The sequence below is a fragment of the Rhinolophus ferrumequinum genome, chromosome 23 (assembly GCF_004115265.2).
Source record: "Rhinolophus ferrumequinum isolate MPI-CBG mRhiFer1 chromosome 23, mRhiFer1_v1.p, whole genome shotgun sequence".
In the NCBI taxonomy this organism is placed as follows: Eukaryota; Metazoa; Chordata; class Mammalia; order Chiroptera; family Rhinolophidae; genus Rhinolophus; species Rhinolophus ferrumequinum.
In genome coordinates this window covers 13,016,197-13,041,844 of record NC_046306.1, presented here as the reverse complement: position 1 = coordinate 13,041,844, position 25,648 = coordinate 13,016,197, and the positions used below count along the sequence as shown (strand labels likewise).

Below are 25,648 nucleotides of genomic sequence, written 5' to 3'. Positions count from 1 at the left end.
CACTCGCTGTCTCACCACAGTCCACAGCTCAGCTCCAGGAACCCAAAAGGAAGGGTTTCCCTTTAGGACCTAGAGTAGGAGGGGCTAAGCGTTCAGGGATCATAGGAGCAGATAAATTTTCAAGGGAAGCCTTGTTTCTTCTAAGAGGGGCAGTGGGTCCCTCTGAGCCCCCAGCATCGGTCGCTCTGGCTACCCATGTGCAGCCACTGCGGGGCTCTCGGGCGCTGCCACTGGCCAGGCTGCCTGAGTCTGGGAGCTTCAGAGGCTCGTTCTGTTCTCCCCCCACCCGGGTCATCCCACCCGCGTCCACGGCACAGCACACCACATGTTGCACACCAGCCAAGGCCTTCTTTATTAAGCACTAGCTTTTTAGCACAAGTCACCATAGGAGGAGGGGTTCCAGTCACCAGCGGCGGAGGGGTGGCCATGCCGACCAAGGTATACATCTGTACAGAAGCGGACACACAGCGTTCAGGAGCATCAGCTGACTATGGAAACCACAGTCTTCCCTGGAGTCAAGGTAAGAGTGTCGTTCAACCTCCCCGAGTTGCGAAGGCTCTACCTACAGGATGGGGACTCAGAGAGGCGGCCACGATATCTTCATGGATGCTGCCCTGCTGGCCAGGTCAGAGAAGCAGAAAGATTAGGCAACTCACCGTACCCATCACAGAACATTAGAGCCAGAGAGAAGCCCCCTTCTACAGATGGGGAGACTGAGGCTTAGAGCAAGGGACTGCTCCACCAGGGCCACATAGAACAGCACTAAGACCTGGGCCCAACTCCCTGCCCTTGGCTTTAGGCAGCCATGCAAATGCCCCAAGTTGCCAAGCGCTTTGGGACTGGGCTTCAGAAAGTGTCCCCCTCAGACCAGCGTCAAGACAGCATTATACAGGAAATAAGCCAATCTAGTGAGAGGCAACCAACAGCTAGGGCCCTGGAACCAGGGAGTTGTTACACGTCCTTGGTGCTACCCCAGACAGGAAGGGAGTGCGTTTTGCCAGAAGTTCTACAATAAGCCAGGCTGGAGCCAGGGCAGGTTAGTGGCCCAGAAGCTTCGGAACATACCTGCAGAGGCCAAAGGTGGCATCTTATAGACTTTATAGAGCAGATCCAGAAGCTCCCTCTTCTCATGTTCCAGGAGGAAACTGGACTTTGCTGCATTGATGTTCTGGAAGGGCCAGCATGGCAGACGACATGGAACCAGAGAGAAAGGTTCAGAGAGTGCCAGGGAGCGCTTGGCAATCTAGTGATAGTTCACCCTCTTCATGTAATAGGGGCAATAAGCTCCAGGGGGGAGGACTTGTCCCAGACCCCACGGCAGCAAGTGCCAGCGAAGAGGCCATGAGGTTCCGTGTTAGCAAAGTGGCACTCCACGATACAGCAACGTGAGCAGGAAGCCGGGGAAACTTTCAGAGACAGGGTGGGAGGCGGGGGCCAGAGATACCTCTGCAAGACGGACTTGGGAGTACAGTGGCCCCTAAAATCAAAGGCTCAGTCTGGGATCTATAAATGGCCTGCAAAGGGCAAAATTTTATCGCTGAGCACACCTTCTGGGGAGAGGCTGGGGAGCTTTCATTCGATTCTTTAAGGGCTGTCGACTCCAGCCAGGGATAAAACTCCTGGCCCGAGGTCAGGACGTCACTCTGTGGAAGGCGTCTGACTCTAGGTCTGGCTTCGCCCGTTGAGGCAAACTCAGCCCTCGTCCCCAAGGGCTGCAGGCCTTGCAGTCCCAGGGTCAAGGCCGACACGGCCCACACCCACTCACCAGTCGCTTAAACTCCTCTTCTGTGAAGCCCATGTCCTTGGTCATCTCGTAATCCGTGTCCAGGGTAGACTTGAAGATGAGTGGGTCATCTGTGCTGAGTGAGTAATTAGCCTTGTCATTTTTGAACCTGGATAGGAGGTGGGGGGGGCAGAGAGAAGAACCTCCTTTTACACTTCTGTGAACAGTCACAGCACACTGGCCGCCACCCTCCTTTGAGCCGCACACCTGCAAGGTCGCGTCTAAGGGAAGAAACAAATCCAGAGAACTTGGGTGACCTGTCCAGGGCCACCTAACCACCCAACCAGTCCAGAGCCAGGCAAAGGCAGAAGAAAGCCAGGCCGGAGGGGGTTGGGGGACACCACACAAGCAGTGCCCTCCTCCAGGCTTCCCCTTTCACCGCCAGCATTCTGGGTGTTTTCCACACCCTACCCCAGTCGTCTTCAACCCCACTGTGAGCTGCTCTTCAGACACAGCACGGAAACTGTTCTTGGCACGCTCTCCAACCACCGTCTGGTTAAATGCAATGGACCTTTCCTCGCTCTTACCACACTCAACTTGGGTGGCAGAATTTGACACTGTTGACTGTTCTTGGAAGCCTTTCACTCGATTTCTCAGCCACCACACTTGTCTCTTCTGCCCGTCCCTTAAATGTGGCACGACCCTTCTGGGTTCTGTCCTAGGCCCTCTTGCCCCCCATCTCTTGAGGCCATCACTTCTCCTTCGACCACCATATCTATGTAGATGACGCTTGACGTTTTCTCCAGCCCACCGGCTGTATACACATGTGCCTCCAAACACCTCCACCTGGACATCCCACCCATACCACACACTCCCCTTTCCCAAAGCAGACCTCCGGACCCCCTTGAAATCAGCACATCAGAGCCCAAATCAGCTCTCCTAAGCTTGGCAGACCAGTGCCGGCCTACCCACGGTCACCCCACGTTCTCGCCATCCCCATCCTGTGTCAGGGAAAGGTGGCTTTGCCCTACTGAGACCTGACGCCACTCCAAGGGCTTAGTCACAGGACAGCCTGAAGATGGAGCCAGGGCCTCCTCGGTAGACTGGGGGGTGACAGAGAGAAGGGTTCAGAGAGTGCCAGGGAGCTCTTGGCAATCTAGTGATAGTTCACCCTCTTCATGCAATAGGGGCAATAAGCTCTGACACATGGGAGGCAGAATCCAGAACGTGGAAGTTTCTCTTGGGGCAGCTGAATAAGCTCTAGAGCACCCAGCTCTGCTATTCAGTCTCATTACAGCACATCTGAGCTTTGGATTCCTCATATGAGGATAATAACGCCTGCTTCCCAAGGGATCAGACAGATCTGTGTCAAGACACCCAGCATGGCCGGTGCCCAGTCCCTGCATTTCCTTCCCCACCTGGGCTCTCCTAGTGAACAACTGAATGGGCCCCAGGGGAGCAGGTCTCACCGAATGACCGCATGCTCTGTGCCCTGCTTCCAGGCGCCTGTGAGGTAGCTGGACCAGGGGCAGACCTGTAAGAGCAGGCGTGTGGCTGGCATGGACACCCCCAGGCCACAGTGACTCCCCCCGCCCCCCTCCCTGTGCCCCGGGGTGGAGCCATCTGCTCTGGCACCGTTCTCGCCATGGTCACTGGCCTCCCTGCTGCCCGTCAGCCCCAGTCTTCCTCCATCACCTGGCAGCTGTAAGGCTCACTGCCCCCACCTGCCACCGCTTGCCCTACTCCTTCCACTCCTGGGACCCTCTTGGCTTTCCAGCTCTCCATCCTCCCTCTCCCTGGCACCTCAAAATGCATGTTCGCCTGTCGCAGCCTGTTGTAAAGGGCCTCATCCTCCAAAGTGTGGTAGCCATGTCCCACCCTCTCCGTCTGGAGTACGTCCACAGCCTGCAGAGATGCGGAGGGGAGACCAGTGTGGGTGGAGGCAGAAGCAAGGAGCAGGGTCCCGCAGCCAGCCCGGGTCAGCCTGGCCTCACCTCTTTCACCACCTCGGCAGAGCCAACCTCCCCTGCGTGGACTGTGCGGTGAATGTCACTCTTCACAGCCTCCTGCAAGGACAAGAGCCAGGTCAGGGGTGGCCCCGGGGAGGTCCCCAGCGAGCTCTGCCTTCACCACACTTCGGGTCTGAGTTTCACCAGGCTGAACCATATTCACGGTCAGGCTGGCTGCTTCAAGAGGGGGAAGTCTGGTATTTTTAAATCATTAAGTGACAGCTTTCATTTATGAGACAGTTATATGGCAGGCACTGTGTGAAATGGTTTGTATACATCAACATTCACAACTATTATAATACCCATTTTACAGGGGTGGGGGTTGTGGAACTGAGCTCAGGTAAGTTCAGTGACACAACCAATGTCAAATGGGGCAAGAGGCCAAGCTCTGAACCCAGGCAGTGAGACTCCAGAGTCCCCACTCGACCCCATGCTTCACCCCTCCCCACGGGAAGAGCCTCATGAAGCTGAGACGTTTGCTCCAACGCAGTCATCCCAGCAGATAAGACAGAGGCCCAGAGAACAAACAGCCTTGTCCACCGTCACACAGCAAATCATAGGCAGAATCAGGCTCACACGCAGACTCCCAACAGCAAGTGAGGTCTCTCTTCTTTAAACCAGATTCACAATGCCTGGAGCCCCCGATCCCCGTCCGTGAGACCTCCCTACTGTGGATGGAGACGGCTCCTCCCACGACTTAGCCAGCGCCATCCTCGCCCCATCTCCTGCCCACGGACCCACCTCATAGGCTTTCACGTGTCCCTCGAAGAGGCTGCTTCCTTTCAGGGTCTCGTCTCCAGCCAGGTCGATGGCCACCACGGTCTGCTGCCTGTACTTCTTACACAGCTCCACCACCTCCAGGGACCAGTCTGTGGGCGAGACCCCCACCGGGCCTCTCAGCAGCGCCCCCCAGCGGACAGATTCCCTCCAGAAGCCCTGCTTGCTGTCCCATCCCGACTACCCCATCCCCGCCCAAGGCCAGAGCAAGACAGAGGGTCCAGTGTCTTGTCTTTGAATCCCGACCGCCACGGCCAACTGCCCTTCAGCCAACTGCCCCCCCCCCCCGGGCCTCAGTGTCCTCTCCTCTCAGAGGAGCCACCACCAGCCACTGCACAGGCTCATGGTGAGCTTTGCCGCAGTCCTATTTGTTCATCACCAAGAGCAGGGCCTGGGCTTAGTACACAACAAATGGCGGTTCTCTCATTTGTCCCCATGACAGCCCTCAGGGTGGGCTTGCCCCCACTTAGCAGATGAGGATGGAGGCCCACAGTTTAACATTTAAATCTGAAACATAACTCAGCATTACTAAACATATTGCTACCGTACTGTGGACTCTTAACCGATCAAGTCATCCTAACGTGTTTAGAAAAGAAGGAACGATCACAGGCTTTGGAACCAGATGGCCCTGGCTTCATTCTAGGCTTTGTGCCTTCCTAGCTGAGGAGCAAGCTTTACCGCTCGCTGCCTCAGTTTCCTCATCTGTCAGGTGGGATAAACTACATCCTCCTCCTCACAGGCTGCCGCAAGGGCCGGAGGAAACACATGCAGGTCACTCTGCAGGTAGGCCCTACAGGTTCCATTAATGCTCTGCTTTGGTGCTCACTACTCCTTAGAAAGGAGAAGGAGGTAAGTGCCACCACCTCCTGTGACAATGTGCATCTGAAGCCCAGACAGGTGATGTGACTTGCCCAAGGTCACACAGGGAGGCTGTGCACCTTGAAAGTTCCAGCCCTGGAGATTTGATGAGTGCAGGGATCCCTCAGATCCCAGACAGCTGACCTATTCACAGGTCCTGTGGCCCACAGGGTCTCAAGGGAGGAGCATGGGCTCATCAGAACCTGGCTTAGACTGTTCTCTATTGGTCAGGGTCCTTTGGTTTTGAACCTCCTGGAGGTAAGGCCTGGTCTCCCTGAGGAGAAAAGTCTCTGTTGCCAAGAAGTTCTGAGTCTGCCCAGGAAGGCTCAGATAACTTCGGGAAGCCCCAAAGTCCCACTCACGGGCTCAAGGGAGACCCAGTGGTAGGGGCACAGGGGAGCCCCAGCACCAGCCAGAAGGTTGGTGCCGGCACCACATGGCCAGCCCGGGGCAGGGCTGAGGTCATACTCACTGGGCTGGTGACGCATGCAGCACAGAATGGAGCGCACCTTCACCCCAAAGTCTCGCTCTCCTTCCTGCAGGCCCTGGCTCACGAGGGCCACCACCTCGTCGGGGGTGAGGTCTCCTCTGTGTGGGGAGAAGATGAGGGATGGGCCTGAGACAAAGGAAAGTCTAAAAAATAACCCTGGGATTGGGATGGGGAGGGAGAGGAAGAGGATGGGAGGGAGAGGAAGAGGATGGGAGGGAGAGGAAGAGGATGGGAGGGAGAGGAAGAGGATGGGAGGGAGAGGAAGAGGATGGGAGGAAGAGGAAAAGGATGGGAGGAAGAGGAAGAGGATGGGGAGGGAGAAGGAGGGAGGGAGGCAGGGAGAGGAGAAAGAGGAGGAAGAAGAATCTTCCAGGAGAAGCCCCTTCCCCCCTACCTTTCTTCAGGTACACTGCCTCTGAAGAAAGATTGAGGGAGAGGCCCAAGCCCTGGTTCACCCCCTTCCATCTTCCTTGGAACTGCCTGGGTACTTCCAGACTGTCGATGTCCCAGTGTGTGCGTGTTGGTGGGGGTCGGGGGGCAGGGGTCAGACACAGCCCTGCCCCCCAGGTGCTAAACTCACCTGGTCAGCTCACTGCTAAGCCCACGTGTGTCAGAGTCATGGCTAGGAGGGGACAGGGTGGTTGGGTGATACCACTTAGAGATTCCTGAGGGCCCAGGCGGAGGGAGGGGGCAGGAATGGGCCAGACTCACGCCAGGTACATGGTTAGAGCAGGACCCCTCGAAGTCCCTGGATAAGCATGTTAATATTCCCAGACTGGCCTGTCTCTAGGACTAGGGGTGACAGGACAGCCAAAGGCTTTCACCCCAGGTAAAAACAAGCCCAGGTGAGGCACGGGAAGCACATCTCTCGTGACAGAGTTAAGCCCATCTTTCTGAGACCACAGAGCAGAGCAGGGCCAAGATCCAACCCAAGTCTGGCTTGGGTCAGGGCCTCCCAACAATCTGCTCCTCGGGTCTCAGGTCGGGCCACCTGCTACACCTCAGCGCAGCCCCCAAGGCGATCACGTACTCGGCCTGGTTCCAGGGAATTGGCTCCACTTTCGAGTTGGCCAGCAGGTGTGGGCTGTAGCGTACCTCCACGTACACCACGCCCTCCTTGGCTTTCATTTCCACAAACTCATAGGCAATCCTTTTGATGGCCTCCCGGCAGCCCCTGGGAAGAGAAGAGAAGGGTTGGGACAACCTTCCCTCAAGTCCCTTAAGAGCTCCAGGGGTAATGAGGCTGTCCCCGACCCTTGGCAAATCAAATCCACCTCTGGTCCCCAATCCCTTGCCCCCCGGTCCTAAGCTCTGGGCATCCTTGGAAGAAGATGCTAGGAAACAACAAGTCCTGTCAGCGCTACCTCCAAACTACATGCCAATTTTTGCCCCCTCCACCCTGGCTCTAACCACCCTATGTCTCCAGCTGGCCTCCCTGTCCCCATGCTTCCCCTGCACGTCTGTTTTCCTCACAGCAGCCAGAACAATCTTTTACAAACATACTTCAAAGCATATTGCTCCTCCACTCTGAACCCTAATGGGTTCCCACCACGAGGAACGCAATCCCAACTCCATTGCCTGGCTCCCAAGGCCTGTATAACCCGGCCCCTGCCAGCCTCCCCAGCACCTACCTTCTCACTCATTCCACGAGCCCACCACAGCCTCTTTCTGTCCAAAGCCTAGTCGAGCTTGTTCCCACATCTGGGCCTTTGTGTTGGCAGCTCCTGGGCCTTCATGCTCTTTCCCCAGATGGCCCTGTGCTTTCTCCCTCCCTCCATTTAGATCCCGGCTCAAGCCTCACCTCCGGACAGAGGTCTTCCCAAACCACATCATCTTAAAACAGCCCCTCGGTCATTCTCCATCCCTTTCTCTGGACTTTAGTTTTCCTTGTGGCCCTTATTATCACTCAACACTACATGTCACATTATTTCTTTATTAACAAATTTTCATCTCCCCTAGTAGAATGCAGTCTCCGTGAGCCAAGGATTCCTCTCTCTTGTCACTGCTATGATCCCTCAGCCGAAGACATAACCTAGGACAGAGTGGACACTCAAATATTTGTTGAGTGATGGATATAGGCCAGCAGGGAAGAGACATAAGAGAAAAGGACACACAGAGGCCACAAAAGCAAAAATAGACAAGTGGGATTACATCAAACTAAAAAGCTACATAGCAAAGGAAACTATCAAGAGTGCACAGGCAGGGGGTTGGCCTGGTGGCTCAGGCGGTTAGAGCTCCATGCTCCTAACGCCGAAGACTGCTGGTTCGATTCCCACATGGGCCAGTGGGCTCTCAACCACAAGATTGCCAGTTTGATTCCTTGACTCCCACAAGGGATGGTGGGCAGCGCCCCCTGCAATTAAAATTGAACCCGGCACCTTGAGCTGAGCTGCTACTGAGCTCCCGGATGGCTCAGTTTGTTGGAGCGCGTCCTCTCAACCACAAGGTTGCCGGTTCGACTCCCGCAAGGGATGGTGGGCTGCGCCCCCTGCAACTAGCAACGGCAACTGGACCTGGAGCTGAGCTGCGCCCTCCACAACTAAGACTGAAAGGACAACTTGACTTGGGGAAAAAAAAGTCCTGGAAGTACACACTGTTCCCAATAAAGTCCTGTTCCCCTTCCCCAATAAAATCTTTAAAAACAAAAAAAAAAGTACAAAGACAACCTACGGATTGGGAGAAAATATTTGCAAACTATATATCTGATAGGGACTAATATCCAAAATACATAAAGAACTCCTACAACTTAATAGCAAAACTGGAACAAAAACCCCAACAAATAATCCAATTTAAAATTATGCAAAGGACCTGAATAGACATCTCTCCAGACACACAAATGGCCAACAAATAGATGAAAAGGTGCTCAACATCACTGATCAGAGACATGCAAATCATAACTACATGGAGGTATCACCTCACACTTGTCACAATAGTTACTATCAAAGAGAGAAGCCAGGAGGTAAGTGTTGGCAAGGATGTGGAGAAAATGAAGCTCTTTTGCAGTGTTGGTGGGAATGTAAATTGGTGCCCCCACTATGGAAAATAGTACGGAGATTCCTCTAAATAGTTAAAAATAGAACCACCATGTGATCCAGCAATCCCACTTCTGGGTATATAGCCAAAGGAAATGAAATCAGTATCTCAAAGAGATGTCTGCACCCCGCAAGTTCAGTGCAGTATTAGTTATAACAGCCAAGACATGGAAACAACCTGAATGTCCATCTATAGATGAATGGAACAAGAAAATGTCACACACACGCACACACACACACACACACACACACACACTATTCAGCCTTCAAGAAGGAAATCCTACCATTTGTGACATGAATGAACCTGGAGGACATTATGCTAAATGAGATCAGCCAGACACAGAAAGACAGTGCGCGGCCTCGCTTCTATGTAGAATTCATAAAAGGAGAAAGTATAAGGGCAGTTGCCAGAGGCAGAGGGGCAGGGGGTGGGCAGACGTTGATCAAAAAGGGTACAAAGTTTCAGTTATGCAGGATTAAATTCTGGAGACCTAACATACAGGGTGGTGACTACAGTTAATTCTCTACTGTATACTTGTAATTTGCTAAAAAGTTACATCACAAGTGTTTTCACCCCAAACACACAAAAGATAACTATGTCAGGTGGTGGATATGTTAACTAGCTTGACTGGAGCAATCATTTCATTATGTATCAAAACATCAAGTTGTAGACCTGACATGTATACAATTCCTATATGTCAATTATAGTCCAATAAACCTAAAAAGAGAGAGAGAGAGAGAGAGAAATGGGCACAGGTTGACAAATCCAGAGGGAATTCTGGAATGGGGGAGGTAGCTGGAACTGACTTCAGTCGGGGCTCCCACACTTAGCTCCTGTATGACCCCGGTTAGTCTCCTTCTCTGACACCAACATCAAAATTGTGAGGACAAATGAGTTTAATCTCATAAAACTCACCTCGCCCAGTGCTTGAAACAGAACAGACAAATGCTCATAGTGTGTCAGTTGTTATTTCTGAGTGTCGGCTCCAGAAGCAAGGTGCAAATTAACCCGCCAGGGCTACTGTGAATATTGATCAAATTAACAGTGGACTAGGCCTTCACCGGAAGTTTCCGCCATGAAGAGTGACAGCGGAATGGTTACTAGAAAGCAGAACGTGTGAGGGAAACTCCCTGGGAAATCAGCCACTCCCAGGAGGCTCATTGGAAGTACCTGTGCCTTTGAGGATGAGGATGGGCAGCTGCTGCCAACCTTACGGGGAAAGTCCCGGGGGGCAGGGTCAGCCCTGCTGCCAGGAAAGCCGGTCTTCCCCACGGCTGTGGAACTCATTCGTTCCACACTGGCCGACACTGTCCTGGCTACACACAAGGGATATAGCAAACAAGGTCAGCAAATCTCTGCCCTCACAGAGCCTACAGTCCAGCGAGAGAGACAGGCAAGGACATAAGTAACCCCCTCATTCCGTCACTTCTCTGTAGAAGTTGAAGGAATTTCAGTCCATCACATCCACTTGCCAGAAGGGAAAACCAAGGCCCAAAGCAACAGAGAGATTCAAGTATACACAATGGTGAAGAACAGAGCTGGGGGCTCCCAGCCACAGGCTGAGGTGTAGGCGTGGTGCTGGCAGCCTCTCCCAGGCACAGGGATTGTCCCGGCCCAGGCCCTGAGGGTGGAGGACTCACGCGATGGCCGGCATGTAGTAGTTGAACTTCTCCAGGAACTCCGGGAGGCTGAGCGGCTTGTCCATGCCGATGATTTCCTGCAGCTTCTCAACTGTGTCGGCAGGGAGGGGGACCCCCCTCAGCCTGGGGACAAAACAGGAGGGTGGTGGACTGCCCCTGCGCAGGACCCAGCCGACCCCTCAGGGGGCCACAGCTGGAAACCTGGCGACCTCTCCATCCAACTCCTCCCATTGGACAAATGGGAAAACTGAGGTCCAGGGCATACAGAACCAGGACCGGATTCTTTCCAGAACCTCCTGTCCCCAAAGCCATGACCAGCCAGAGAATCTCAAGGGGGACAAATAGGGCTAAGTCTGTTTGTCCACCTGGATGCACACGCACATACCTGGGGACAGGGAAGGTGCCAGGGCAAGCTTACAACTTCCGCCTCAGGCCCAGGAGTAGGTACAGCCCGCTGGGTCCTACTCCAGCTCAGGGGTTTTCAGGGGCAAGAACTACAGGGCAGGGGCAGGGGCCAAGGCAAGCACCGGACCTCCCTCCTCTGCCCTCCCTCTGGCCCAGTGTGCTGGGAGAGGGCAGGGCCAGCTGCCACCAACCTCAGAGCTCCCTCCCCTCCGTGACCACAGTCCCCACCCCCACCCCAGGGCTGGACATGCCACCACTCCGTAAGGCTTGCTGAGAACAGCCCTCGCCAGGGCCGCAGGGTGTGAGGCTGGGCTGGCCCCCCACTTTCTGCACATTGCCACCTCCTCTGCTCATCCTGGCTGTGCCCCAACTCATGGTTCACCCCAGGGGGTTCGGTTTTCCCACTTTCAAGATAAAAGGGACAAAGAACACCAGACATCAAGGAATGCTTCAAGGGGCCCGCCCGGTGGCTCAGGCGGTTGGAGCTCCGTGCTCCTAACTCCGAAGGCTGCTGGTTCGATTCCCACATAGGCCAGTGGCCTCTCAACCACAAGGTTGCCAGTTCGATTCCTCGACTCCCACAAGGGATGGTGGGCTCCGCCCCCTGCAACTAAGATTGAACACGGCACCTTGAGCTGAGCTGCCGCTGAGCTCCCAGATGGCTCAGTTGGTTGGAGTGCATCCTCTCAACCACAAAGTTGCCGGTTCCACTCCCACAAGGGATGGTGGGCTGCGCCCCCTGCAACTAGCAACAGTAACTGGACCTGGAGCTGAGCTGCGCCCTCCACAACTAAGACTGAAAGGACAACAACTTGAAGCTGAACGGCACCCTCCACAACTAAGATTGAAAGGACAAAAACTTGACTTGGAAAAAAGTCCTGGAAGTACACACTGTTCCCCAATAAAGTCCTGTTCCCCTTCCCCATTAAAAAAAGAAAAAAAGAAATGCTTCTACTACAAGGGACAAAACAAGAGACAAAAGGAGCTCCGAGGAAACAAAAATTGCAGAAAACAGAAGAAAACTTAAAAACTCAAGATGAGAGGATGTTACAGCTTTGAAACAAGAACATCCCTGCTTAAAAGGGACATTTTGAGAGTCAGAAAGTGCTCTTGGAAATTTAAAAGCATATGGCAGCAACTACCAGGATGTACCCTGTTTCCCCGAAAATAAGACTTAGCCGGAAAATCTGCTCTAATGCATCTTTTGGAGCAAAAATTAATATAAGACTTGGTCTTATAATATAGTAAAATAAGACTGAGTTTTATATTCATTTTTGCTCCAAAAGACGCATTAGAGCTGATTGTCTGGCTAGGTCTTATTTTCGGGGAAACAGGGTAATAAAAGGAATGGAAAACAAAGCTGAGAACATGCTCCAGCAAGTAGAACAGAAAACAAACAAACAAACAAATAGTAAAAGGGATCAAACATAGGGTGATAGAAAGAGAACTGACTCTGGGTGGGGAACACACAATGTGATATATAGATGATGTGTTACAGAATTGTACACCTGAAATCTATGTAACTTTGCTAACAATTGTCACCCCAATAAACTTAAAAAAAAAATAGGAGCAAACTGTTAAGAAAAGTAGATGATTAAATCAGAAGGTTCAAGCATCCAGTGATCCACAAAGCAACATAGAAGAGAGGGCATTGCCAAAGACATAGAAGTTTGAGCAAATAGTGTTTAAGTCCTTGAATGGCTTGTTATTCAAATATTAAAATGTTCCCCTACATAAATACCTGTTCCCTAAGCCCCCTAAACATGCCCTCTTCCCATTCTGGTGCCCCCAGTCCCTGTGAGTACCCCTGGGAATCACCGGGGCTCGCCCTGGTACCCACCACCAGTCTGCCAGTCAGCCCAGCGTGACTCCTCACTGACCGCCATTCCTGCAGGGGGGGGGGGGAGGTGCAGAAGGGACCTCAGGTGCCGAGTGCCCACCGAGCCTTCCACTGTTGGCCAGCCTGCCCCAAAGTTGCCCTTGTGAGGCCATCCCCAGTAACCACGGCCTCTGCAGAGCTTGTACCAGTTGCTAAATACTGTATTTTGGATATCTTTCGGGAGCGAGTAGGAGGAAGGCAGAGGAAGTGACGTTAAGGCTCTAGTTCCCAGATGAGCGACCGCATCTGCCTTGGGCCCACAGGACCTGGGACGCATCACTCTCCTGATGGTCTCCCTCTCGCTCCCCTGACTCCACCGCTTCCTGGTGGGGCGCTTCCTCCAGACCACTGTCAGATCTCATTTCATGGATTTCAACCCTAGATCCAGAGGTCCACAGCTTCTACTCTCTACCTCTACCCACCACCCTCTGAGGGACTAGGACAGGATGGACAGCAGCGACCAAGACAGACCTGTGCATCTGACCACCCCTGGAAAGCAGGCATCTCATGCCATCTTTCCCCTCCCTCACCCCTGGGCTCCACATTTCCAAGTAGGGCTCCTCCATCTAGCCGGCTGCCCAAACCAGAGATGGGGGCCTCCCCCCAACTCCATTTCCTTCGTCCTCTGCCCACCATAGTGGGCGATGTACCTATAAGAAGCCTGGCCACAGAGAGCCCAGTGAGGAGGATGAGCTCAGGCTTTGGAGTTCGAAGTTCAGGCCCCTCCTGTATCGGCCACCTCACGGGCAGGAACCGTCCTCTCTGAGGACCTGACCTCTACATCCTTGTCAGTAAAACTCAGTATTTTGTTTGCAGGGTACAGAGAGGAACACAGTAGGCTATTTATATGTCCTGGAAAAGAGAGACTCAAGTCAGATAGCCTGGGTTTGAATCCAGCTCTGTTATAAGGGCTGTGTGACCTTGGGCAAGTTACCCACCCTCTCTGTCTTTACTAGGTCTGCTGCATTTGAAAAACACGTTGTATGGACTAAGCAAGGAGCAGTAGAAGAGGTCAGGAAGCTTCCACAGGCCTTGTAGAACTTGAAGGGCCATGTGCGGACTTTGGCTTTGACCGAGCAAGGTGGTAGGGACTGGGGGAGGGTTTGAGAAGGGAGCGAGCTGATCAGACCATGTTTTAAGACACTGTTCTGACTACAGTACTGTAGGGATGGTAGGGGGAGGCCAGAGTGTACACCTGGAAACCAGTCAGGAGGCCATTGCCATCGTCCAAGTGAGAGACTGGTGGTGGTAGCTCAGTGCATGGTGGTGACAGGGAAAAGAGAACAGCCAGATTCAGAAAGAGCTGCCAGGGTCTTGAAGGCGATTGAGAAAGAGTCAGGAGAAGCCCCTGGAGAGGGTAGAATCACAGGAACTGAAGGAAGACAACACAGGAGAAAACAATCAATAAGAGGTTCAAGTCACAGAGGCAAAAAAGAGGCCACTAGATTTGGGGTCCAAGCCACACGCTCCCCTCAGCCCTGGTCCACTCCCACCAGGGAGTCCTCCAGGGCTGTCCATATCCAAGACTGACCAACTCCCTGCTTCCCCTGTCTGACCTGTAGCTCAAACTCCAGCTGGTACCCACACCCCCCTCTAGGACGAAGAATGTTCCCGAGACGCCAGGTGATGTGGGAAATGGAAAAATCCGATCAGCCACCCACCCCTGGGGCTCCCTTCCCTCTACCCCACCCTGGCACTCCTGTCCCCTTGCTGCACTAACGAGCACTCTATGACCCCTTAACGAGCACCCCGATTAGATCCTATCTTGGCACCTGATAATCCCCCCAAGGACCTCATCGAGGCCTTGGGACAATGCCTGGTGCTTGACATGGGCAAAGGACAGGCAGAGATAAGCCAAGCAGTTTTACCCTACTTAGCCAGAGCCATCAATTATGATTAATGACACTGTCCCCTTAAGTGCAGTTCCTAGAGCACTCCCTATGCTCAGCCTGAACTAAGCATTCTCCCTGTAGTATTTCGCCTAAAGCCCTCGAGGCTGGGGCCAGGGTCATGGACTTGGTCACACCTGTGCTTACTGGACAAGCCACTTCACCTGTCATGACTCAGTTTCCTCGTCCATAATGGGACAGTGATAACACCTACTTCACCAGTTGGGAACTTCAGTCAGCTAACCCAGGTGTGGCACTTAAAACAGTGATTGGCGTGCAGTCAATGCAAACAGAGAAATAAAATCAATAGCCATTTCCTAGAGCAAGATCGCTGGAATGCGACAAGATGGAAGACAGTGTTGTTTCACCAGGACTCTCTCCGGGAGTTGGAAGACATGCTTCTGAGAGTCGGGGGCAAACTCCAAGAAGCACCAGTTCTCCGTGGATGGCACATCTGGATAACTGAGGGGACTCTGGTTTACGGAGCAATGTGTTTAAACCTGGGTCCAGAGCTGAACGTCTCAATGAGGGAGAGGCAGAGTCCTTACAGCTCCAAACAAAACGAATGCTGGGAGAACTATGAAGACTCGGTGGGGTGGCTGGAGGGGCCCCCATCTTCCAGATCAGCTCTGGAGGAAGTCCCTATTGTTACCCTCAACCTGCAGAGGCCCAGGTCGTAGCAAGGAAACAGTGTGTCTGGATTTGAATCTGGATCCACTGGCCTTCAAAGTCCCTGCTCATAAGTGCTAGACCCAACAGAGGGGCCGCCATGAGCCCTTGAGGTGTGGGGAGGGAGGGGCGGACCTGCCTCACTGGGGGCCACTGGAGACCCATTGGCCCACCACACCCACGAGAGCTGAGGCAGGAAGTATGTTCTCACTCGGAAGATGCAGAGACTTGGGCCCACAGAGGGGAGCCATTTCTCCATACCACCCAGCCGGTTAGTACCACAGTGACGCAGGAGAAGCTTGGAGGGTCAGACGGCCCCACCAACTCTTGGCTCTACTGTTTACTTGTTGTGCCTTGGGCAACGGCTTTCACGTCTCTGAGCCTATTCTCTCCTCAGTGAAATGGGGATAGCAATACCCTCCCCTCCAAGTGTGGATGGATTAAATTCTCTCACTCAGAGAGAGGGCCCAGCCCAGCCTGAGAAGATGCTCCGCACATGGTACTGGGATCACCGGTGGGTCACCTGCCACAGGCTCTCGCCAAAAGACAGGGACTGGTTCCACTCATGTGTATGTGTGTATGTCCATGTGTGTCTGTGAGTCATGTGACACAAGCTTCTCCCGGCTCACCTGTTAGCAAGAAGACAAGAGTCAAAGGCCCAGAAGGCAAACACACGGGCTGTGGGTCTCCAGCTCAGAGCTGAGACCTCCATGTCCCCACAGATCTCTCCTTCTGGCTGATTCCACAGGGATACAGGATGGAGCAGCAACCCTAGAATTCTCTGGAGGCCTCTGGGTCAAACTGTGGACCCTGCCCAAATCCTGGGGAGCAAGGCCCACACCTGTGAACTTACCTGCCATAGTATAAGATGGTTTCGGGCTTGATGGCTCCATCTAGGTGGACATGCAATTCTACCTGCAAGGGGCAAAGGGAAGAGAGAGCACGCACACATCCATGAATGTCTGAAGAACCTTCCAGAGAGTGAGTATTAATATTAACTGTGATAACCATTAGTCACCACTTACTGGACATTTAACCACACACACCACTAAGTTACACACACTACCATGTTCAATCCTCACCTGTGGGGTGGGCTTAACTGCTTCTCTAGCTCTTTCACAGTTGAGGATACAGAGGTTCAGAGAGTTTAAATAACTTGTCCAAGGACACACAGCAAGTCCATGATGGAAGCAGGAACCCAACCCAATGTCTTTGGTCTTAACTACAGATGGTAAGTGGCAGAACCAGAATTCTAACCTGAGCCCAATTCTGAAGCTGGTGCTCCTAAAGCTGGGACAAGGCCAGCCATGGTCCCGTAGGAGCTACTGAGCCCCAGCCACCCTCCGGGGAACCTGCCATCAGCTGAATCACCAAACAAAACCCAACTTTAACAAAAACGGTTTGACCACAGACCTCCTGGACTAGTGAATCACACAACATATTTCAAAAGTCAGGCTCCATTTTCAAAAGCCAGGTGTTACTCAAGCAGAGCTTATCAGGAGCTGATCTTAGGCAACACAAGATCTTTCCAGTACTCTAGAAAGAAAGCTAGATACTCGGCCATTGGGGTGACCGTCTTCTTCTACATGCTCCGCCCCACAAACAGCACCCGATACACAAAGCCAAGAAGATAGGGGCTTGGGAGACAGCTGGTCAGGCTGGACCCCCAGCTCTGCCCTTTCTCCGGCTGTGTGACTCAGACAACACATTCAATCTCTCTGAGCCTGTTTTCTCGACTGTAAAACAGTGGGTCATTACTACCTCCAAGAACAATTGTAAGGATTCACAAAGACAGTGTAGGTGGACCTGTGTGGCCCACGGAACACAGCCCCTGCCTCTCAAGCCAGGATGTTTTCCACAAGGTGATGAGAAGCACAGCAGACATAGGGAGACCGTGGGAAAGCGCCTTCACCATCCGCCTGTCCCCGGTCATGGAGGAAATTTTCTTGCGCCAGAGGGAGATACAGAAAACTCTCAACTGACATCTGACCAGGGTGGGGCCTTTTCTGGAACTTGGGGATCTTAACAAGAAAAATGGCTGGGGCGGGAGCCAAGGGCCTCATGGAACACCCTATGGGCTATCTCCTGCAGAGGAAACCCAGCCCAGGTCCCAGGGAGGCCAGCAGGGCCAGAGCAGCCAAGGCCCCCTTATCAGCATTGAAGTCATCAGAGTCATCAGATCATCATTCAAGTCATCAGATCTCTCCAGAAGTCATCCAGCCAGCAAAGGACCAAGCTGCACTCACACCCAGGCTCCAAGTCGGCTGAGCTGTTGGAGTCCCTGACAAAGTGAGTTCAATGCCCACTCAGCCAAACATTTACTGGGCTCTCAAAAAATATTCAGCATTGGGAACACTGATGCTTCAAGTCCAGGCTCCTGCCAACCAGCTGTGTGACCTTCGACAGGGGACCACACCTCTCTGAGCTTCTTTTCTTATCCTTACCTCTCCCCATGGCTGTGGTAAGGATCCAGCTAGAGAGGCAGGGTTGTCTTGTAGTTCGAGCTGGAATCCCAGCTCCTCTACATGCTCCCTGGGGAAAGGTACTTCACTTTCCGTGCCTCCGTGTCCCCATCTGCCCAACAGGGATGATAACAAGCCGTCTTCCTAGGCTTCACGGCGTTAATGCATGCAGTGTGCTTAGGAGCAGACACTAAATAAGCATCAACTAAGAGTTGAGGCCCTGCTGGGTGCCAGGGATGGAGAGGCAAGCTAAAGGGACAGAGGCGTGTGCCTGTGACGCTCACAGTCCAGCAAGGGAGACAGACATGAAGTGTCACGTGGATAAATATACAATCAAAGCCATGACGACACCTTGGGAAGTACACAGTCTTAGGAAAGAGGTCACAAAAGGAAGACCCTTACCAGCTAATGGGCCAACAATGGCTCCCTGGAGAAAGCAGAGCTTGAGCAAAGATCTGAAGGACAAAGTACCAAGTAGGCAAAGGCCAGGGTGAGGAGGAAAGCCGAAAGAGCGTGCCAGGCCGAGGGAACAGCATGTGCTAAATGTCTGAACCAGGGACCAGTCAGGGAATTGGCAAGAGTGAGGTTGGCAGTGAGAGGTGAGGCCAGAGAAAACGTCAGGAGGTGGGAGGCTGGGAGATCTCACATTGAACAGCTTTCAACAAGGCACTCACTTTTGAAAAGGTTCTTCTGCTGCTGTGTGGAGAGCAGGTTGGAGGCAGCCAGAACAGAAACGACAGCGAGCGCTGCCACAGGGCCAGATGGGAGCGAGCAGTAACCGTGAGAACTCTTACACCATCACACACAGTAGGTGCTCAGGAAGCATGAGCTACCTGGGCAGCCGTGCACGGAAGGGAGATCTAACACACAGGCAGGAGGCAAGAACGCCCCTGTGGAGCACGAAAGCAGAGCCTGCCCCGCCACCCGCCTCAGGGCTTCCTGAGGGCTACCTCTGGACCTACCCCCTCCTCCAGGGCTACCAGGGCTACCTAGACACATTTCAGGGAGGAGCAGACGCAGGAGCTACCTCCATGGGCAGCCCAACCCTCCTCCTGATCTTTCTGGAAAACGGCAACTATCCATGGAGAAGGCTGTCAGCCTGCCCCAGATGAAAATGGCATACAAGCTCAGACAGTGGTAGGGACCCTGCTCTCCTGGCCCCATTCGGGGAAAAGGAACAGCAGTGGTTTCTATCTACTATGGGCTAAACCATCGACATGCATTATCTTATTTCATCCTAACAACCAGTAAGGTAGGCACTTCACTCCCATTTTACAGATGGAGAAACTGAGGCTCAAGGAAATATTTAAGGACACAAAGGCAGTGAGTGGTAGTCAGGATTTGAACCCATGTCTGAGTCTTGAGCTCCTACTAGATGGACTTTCTCTGCAGGCCTCGCCTCAGATGTGAATAATACAGGAACAATAACATCAGCCGCCTACTATTATTGCACACTTCATCTCATTTAACCTTAACTCCTACTCAAGGTACATCTTAGCCCCATGTTACAGATGGGGAAATGGACTTGCCAAGATAAACTCAGCGAGGTTAATAAAATTAATTAGTAATAAATAATAAATTCACTGACCGGCTCAGGATTACACGGACTGATAGTGGCAGAGCTAGGTTGGAAGACAAGTCTCTCCCACTCTAAGCCCAAGTCCTACCCATGGGCCACACCACATCCCTGGCAGTTGGGCCAGGCCTCCTGACCTCTCTGGAGGGGAATCTCATGCCCGATCCCCGGCACTTGCTCTCCAGGAGGCTGACTCACACTCACAAAGGCAGGAAATCCTCCCAGATTCGGAACACAAAGCATCCCCAGTTACCAACAGATATTTACTAAGCCACCAGCAAGGGCACCATGGGACATGGGAAAATGCACGGAGTCCTTGCTTTTAGGAGATTCCAGCCAAACAGGTGAAGTCCACGGAGGTACATTCACTCGCCCAAAGTCACACAAGGTGGCAGAGGCAGGACGAGGACGCAGGTCTTGGATTCCTGGGCCAGATACTCCCACATCTGACTCCCTGCTCACAACTGCTGAAGGACAGGTGGGGCTGTCCTCCTCCTAGGCCTACCCCAATCAGGCTACTTCTCCCCAGGGCGCCCCAGGTTCCACAATACATCACTCTGTTTCCAGCACATTCTGACTTAAATTCATGTACTATGTCTATCTTCCCCACTATTAGTTCTCTGAAAACAGGGACTTTGTGTAATCATGCTGTACCCTCAGTACCTAGTACAATGCCTGGCATAGCAAAAAAAAGTTCTCGGTGGGTGTTGAATGACCAAGTGATCGTTTTCTTCTCTCTCTGTCCTAGGTCAGTTGTGCTGTGTCCTCTCCCTGCCTCAAGGAAAGAGCTGACCTATCCCCTGGGGCCTGGCGCAGAACCCACATAGGGCAGAGGAACCAGTGTTGCCTGACCAGCCCCCAGAACCTGTGTACTGCTATCAGATCCCAGATGAGCAGACATCTCCTCCTTTCCTAGCCTTGCCCTTGGCAATGAGCTTGGCAATGTTGGGGATGAGTGCCACCATGATCTCTCAGCTGACTTTTGGGGTGAGGTCAGGAGACAGACCAGCCCTGGGACTGACAAGTTGTTTCAGCCACACCTCCTCCAGGAAGTCCTCTGGGCTCAGCCCCATCTGGGCTCCAGCCGCTCTGAGGCAGAGGAGAAGAGGCAGAGCAGTCCCTTAGCGCCTCCTGCGGACTTGGGATCTGACTGAGCTCTCTGTTGCCGCTGTGAGCTTCCCCAGAGGTTTCACAGAAGGTATGTCCTTCAGCCAGGGGGACAGCCCATGGGGGAACAGCCTTGAAACTCAGCACAGTTATCTCCATTTTGCAGATGAGAAGACTGAGGCTCAGAGAGATTAAGGACCTTTCCTTAGGTCACAGATGAATGAGTGCCACAGTCAGGAAGGTGTTCGACTCTAAAGCTGGAAGTTATAACCACTGCAATACACTCCCTTCATCCTGCATGTCAGTGCTGAGTCAGTGCTGGTAAAATCTGAACAGAATAATTAATAAGCATGATGAGGAGGATGACCTATAGCACCATTGGCAGGGCCCACCCCCAGCCAGGCGTGTACTTTGTGTTTTATGTAGAGTGGATACAAGTATGATTACCATTTTACAGATAAGCAAACCGCGGCACAGAGAAGCAACTCACTCACGCTCCCACAAATGCTAAGTGGGGGAATTGGCATTCAGACCCAGGCTGCCCGGCCCCAGCTAGTGCCCAAGTTTAAACTCCTCACTGGTCTCCCTCTGCGGTCACAACGGCCCCAGAGGTTGTTTCCTCCCTACCTTGCTGCTCTGAGGCCTCAGAACCCTATAGGGTGAGGTGAGCCTGCCCACAGCCCTCTGGGTAAATACGGATTCGGACCTCACTTTGGCCTACTCTTCTCCTCCGTTCAAAGCCAGGCCACAGTCCTACCCTTCCCTGCTGCAGGGGACACCCCCTAGGACAACTGGGCAGATGGACAAGTTTCTCCCAGCTTACATTGCCCCTGCCCACCAAGACCCAGCCCATCTGAGGCCAGATATGGAATCCGGAGGCTAGCAGGCTTCCCCTGCCTTGCTGTGTGACCAGACACTTCCCCTCTCTGGTCCTCACTTCCTCTTGTCAAACAGAAAGCTTCCAAGAAATCCAATCACTGATCTCCTCCCTCCCACATGCCACAGGAGTTGTAACGGTATAAGGCCGGCTCTTCCCAGGGGCATTTTCATTTTAACAGGTGGCTCTGGTAACTGAAAAAGCACTGAAAGCCCAAAGCAGTGCTGACGATGGGCTTTGAGGTAGGAAGGCGAGAGAGAGGGAGGGGGAGAAAGAGAGAGGAGAGAGAGAGAGAGAGAGAGAGAGAGAGAGAGAGAGAGAGAGAGAGAGAGACCCAGCAGGCCATGTCAAGAGAGGCTTCCCGGAGAGGAGAGTCCACGGCAGCCCCACAGCCGTCCCCGGAGAGGAAATGCAGACCTCAGGGCCTCCTGCTTATCAGCCCAGCACTTCATAGCACCAATCAGCACATCAATTTCTCCCAAGAGCCTCGGTATTCTCAATCCATTTTATAGAGAAAGAAGCTGGGGTTCAGGAAGCTGCCCATCTGAGCTTCTGTAACTGCTAAGTAGCAAGGTAGGGGTCCCACCCCAGTCGATCTGAGGTCCAAGGCTGCCCTGATGCAAACTTTTCCCCCACAAAGTGGGGATGGCAAGTTAGCAAAGCAGGTAACAGCATTCGTGTCAGTTTCAAGTAGATGTGGGTTCCAGTCTGGCCCTACTGCTTTCTGGCTGTGTGACTTTGACAAGTGTCTTCCCCTCTCTGAGCCTCAGTGTCCTCATATGTAAATGAAGAGAATAATAGGACCTACCTAGGCGGGCAGTAAGGAGCATTGAATAAGTTAATACATACAAAGCAATTAGAACAGTGCCTGACTTGGAGCAAACATTCGAATATGAGAAAGAAAAAAGTAGATCGGAGATTTAGGTCCAATTCTCCTTTGCATCAGAAAAGGGGCAGTTTAGAAACTGTTCCAACCTGGGCCAGCTCATTCGCCAGCCTACAGCTTCCAGGCGCTCCGATTCTGAGTAGCCCTGGGCAAGTGACTTCACCTCTCCAGGCCTCAGTGTCCTCATCCATCAATAGGGATGAAAACATCTGTCTTGTCAAGTTGTCCAGAGGATTCTGTGAGCTAAATCACAGAAGGTACCAGATACCCACAAACACTCAAATGACAACCACTGTTATTATTATTAATACAATAACAGGCGTGTGACCAGCATTGCCCACTGACAAGGGACTCCAGAGTGCCATGCATTCTCCAGCCTTGCCTCCTCTGGAAATAGACTAATAAGGGCCACACCTCCACCTCCCTTTGTACCCTCTCCTGTGCCCAACAGGTGCCCAGGAAGCATCTATTGGAACGATGTAATCAAACCAGGGAGGCAGCTGCCTAAGGCCTTGCTACTCAAAGTGTGGTCCACGGATCAGCACCATTAGCATTACTGGGGAGTTTATCAGAAGTGTAGCCTCTCAGCCCCCACGCTAGACCTCCTGATTCTGTCTGAAAATTAAGATAAGTCAGGTGATTTGAATACACATTAAGTTTGGAAAGCACTGCCCTGTTCTGCCTTCTTAAAGCTGGCCAGGTCCTCGGCCTCCCCTGGAGGTAGGGATGAGAAGTCACAGACGCCTGCACCTGGGGTACTGGCACTTCTGCCCCCAAAAGCTTCTGCAGAAGCAGTTCAGGACGTCTAGGCAGGGGCACAGGAACCCCTACTTCCTAGCTGTGTGGTCTTCCTAGCCTAGTTAATCTCCGTTCCTCTGTTTCTTCATTTATAAAGCAGGATAACACCAGCTACCTCATAGAGTCACTGCATTAATGCAGATAACATGTGCAGAATGGTGCCTGGAACAAAGCAATAACCCAACTCAATAAGCATCAGCTATTAATACTAGTAGTTACTATTTGCCATAGGAAGGCAGAGAGCTGGCTCCGGTCACAGTGACTGAGACTCTCCTTCTGGCTTCCTCTGCCAGCTCAGGCATGTTACCTCCTCACGCGAATATAACATTTATCACACCTCCTGTACATAGTGGGTGACACTCTACTTTCACCCTCAAGCATCAGCTGTTAACCTCTGGACATCCTCATAGGCAGTGAAGCCCATTTCCCAGGTGTGGAAACTGAGGCCCAAAGAGGGGGAAATGATCTGCCACCTTGAATCAGAGGATTGGGCAAAGCCAAAAATGGGAGATAATAGTAATAGTCCCTCCTCCATGAGACTGTTATGAAAGTGTTTCAAGGAACAAATTGGGGCTTATAGCAAGTTCTATAAAAGTGTTACCTATTATTTATCTTCATAAGTCCCATTTCCCTCTATATCAAGGGGCTTTGTCTGTTGCCTTGGGATTCAGATCAGAGTAAGGTGGTTCCCCGGCCCATGAGCAGAGGGAATCCAAAAAAAAATTTTTTTAAAAGCCTTTAAAAGAAATAACCACTAATGATGGGGCATGGGCATCAAGACAAGGTGTGAAGGAGGTATGGGGGTGGGGGAGAGGAATGTTGCCCCAGCATTGGAAACACCTAGCAGGAAGCAGATGAGCATTTGCCCTGTGTGGGGGCATCAGCAGTGGGGGGAACGAGGCTTTACCTCCTGCGAGTCCTCCTTTCCTTCCTCTCCTCTCCTCCCCACTCACACACACATACACACACACACACACAATTCTCACCATCACTTTTGTGACACTGGCCATCATCACTCACACCTGTTTCTCAGATGGACCGGTAGACGCGGACTGAAACTCACTCCTTCCCTTGACACCCTCAGTGGTCTCAAATCCTACTAGCTGATTCACTCCGCTGGGCAGACCTCTGGGTTGCTCTCCGCCCTGGATGGAATCTCAGCGCTCTGAAACCGCCCAAGTGGGCCTGGACTCTCCCTGATCCCACCATTCCCAAGACACCACAGCGAATGGAAGGAGGGACAAGAGAGTTATTCCTTGGGGCCAGTGCTGCAGCTTGGCCCAGAGCGAACCTTCCCCGGGCCCAACGCCTAAGGCCCACCCCAACCCTCTGCCCCTAGGGTGGAGAGGGAGGCAGACCTGCTCCCCACATCCCCTCTCCGGCATGGCTCATAGTTCCTCCCACGGGCACATCCACAGACCTGGCCTCCTTGGTATTGACAAAACCATCACAGTGTTAGAGTATAAAGTTCTCATTCACGGGAATGCTCAGTACCCACTGCGCGAAACTAGATACCTATGGTTGTAGCCACCGGACCCCATTTTAAAGCCGTGGTTCAGAGAGGTCAAGTCCCCTACCTATGTTCACACAGCTGCTCAGCGCACCCAGTGCTAAGCTACCCATTTGGCGGATGGTGAAACTGAGACCCAGAGAGGCCAAGTCAGCAAGGAGAACTTGGAAGCCAGCCAGAGGCGCCTCTGGATTTAGTACCGTCGCTATATCACTCTCTCTCATTAAACAGCCTAGAGGCAAAGGGGGTCCTGAGTTGAGGGAAGGAAGCGCCTGCGGAGGTCCAGCTCGCTCTCTTGGTGAGGATGCCCCTAAGCCCTCCAGCTAGACAAGAAGCAGGAACCCGAACCCCGAGTCCCCGCTCGCGCTCACTTTGGGTTTGTCGAAGGCGGGCGTCTGGGTCATGGTGATAAGCGTGCGCCCCGGCGCTGCTCTCGCCACTCAAGGTCGGTGATCTCAGCTAGGTGGGTGGCGGATTCGTTTCTCCCCGGCCCAAAGTAAGCGCGGCCCGCCACGCTTTTCTTAGCGGGGCCAGGCTCGGCCCCGCCCCGGCCCCGCCCCTCACCGGAGACCCCGCCCCGCTGTCCCCAGCGGCCTGTTTCCTGGAATTCCGGCCCAGCATCGGGGACAAACATGAATCCCCTCAGGGCCGTGGCCGCCCAAAAACTCTGGTCCGTGGATGCCGATTGCAGCCACCTGTGGGCTCAGCCTCCATCCGCCGGGCCGGGCTCTGCCTCCTGCCGGCCCCTCGAGCAGCCCGCACGCTACTGCCTGGGTGCTTACAGTGTGCCGGCCCGAGCTGGACTGGAAACCCCGGAACAACAAACGACCAAGCGAGACCCAGGCTCATCACATAGTCAGACAACATAAATGTATAATTAGGGAGCTATAATGGGGGCCTGCAGGTCGGGGAAGGCTTCTCTGAGGACCTGAAGGAGTGTAGCAGGTGAAGGGGTGGGGGGAGGGGGAGTGGAAGAGGGCAACCCAGGGGGAATCGTCTTGTGTGAGACACCGCAGGGAGCTGGGGAAGGAGAGAACGGGCGGGGGACACAGCACACCCC

At 53.1% G+C, this 25,648-nt stretch overlaps 1 protein-coding gene across 3 annotated transcripts; it reads right to left on the bottom strand.

Moving 5' to 3' along the window:
* Positions 1–328: 328 nt before the first annotated feature.
* On the bottom strand, positions 329–25,123 carry ADA (adenosine deaminase). 3 transcript variants are annotated; one of them, XM_033095166.1, is made up of 12 exons: positions 24,960–25,123; positions 16,226–16,287; positions 10,531–10,653; positions 6,888–7,031; positions 5,840–5,955; positions 4,474–4,601; positions 3,718–3,789; positions 3,527–3,628; positions 3,193–3,257; positions 1,766–1,892; positions 1,066–1,168; positions 329–617 (listed from the first exon to the last, which is right to left on the bottom strand). In XM_033095166.1, exons 1-12 carry the CDS (start codon positions 24,990–24,992, stop codon positions 601–603), a joined length of 1,092 nt encoding a protein of 363 aa, XP_032951057.1. In that variant the 5' UTR covers positions 24,993–25,123; the 3' UTR covers positions 329–600. The 3 variants fall into 3 exon arrangements, with proteins under 3 accessions (XP_032951057.1, XP_032951058.1, XP_032951060.1); XM_033095167.1 differs by having other exon boundaries at positions 329–614; XM_033095169.1 differs by lacking the exon at positions 24,960–25,123 and adding an exon at positions 16,455–16,698.
* Positions 25,124–25,648: the final 525 nt, after the last annotated feature.

Coding starts and splice junctions, on each gene's coding strand:
- ADA (XM_033095166.1), bottom strand. CDS start 24,992: ATGACCCAGACGCCCGCCTTCGACAAACCCAAA. Junction 10,654..16,225: donor ACCATCTTATACTATGGCAG/GTAAGTTCACAG, acceptor TTTTGTCCCCAG/GCTGAGGGGGGTCCCCCTCC. Junction 5,956..6,887: donor ATTCCCTGGAACCAGGCCGA/GTACGTGATCGC, acceptor CTCCCCACACAG/AGGAGACCTCACCCCCGACG.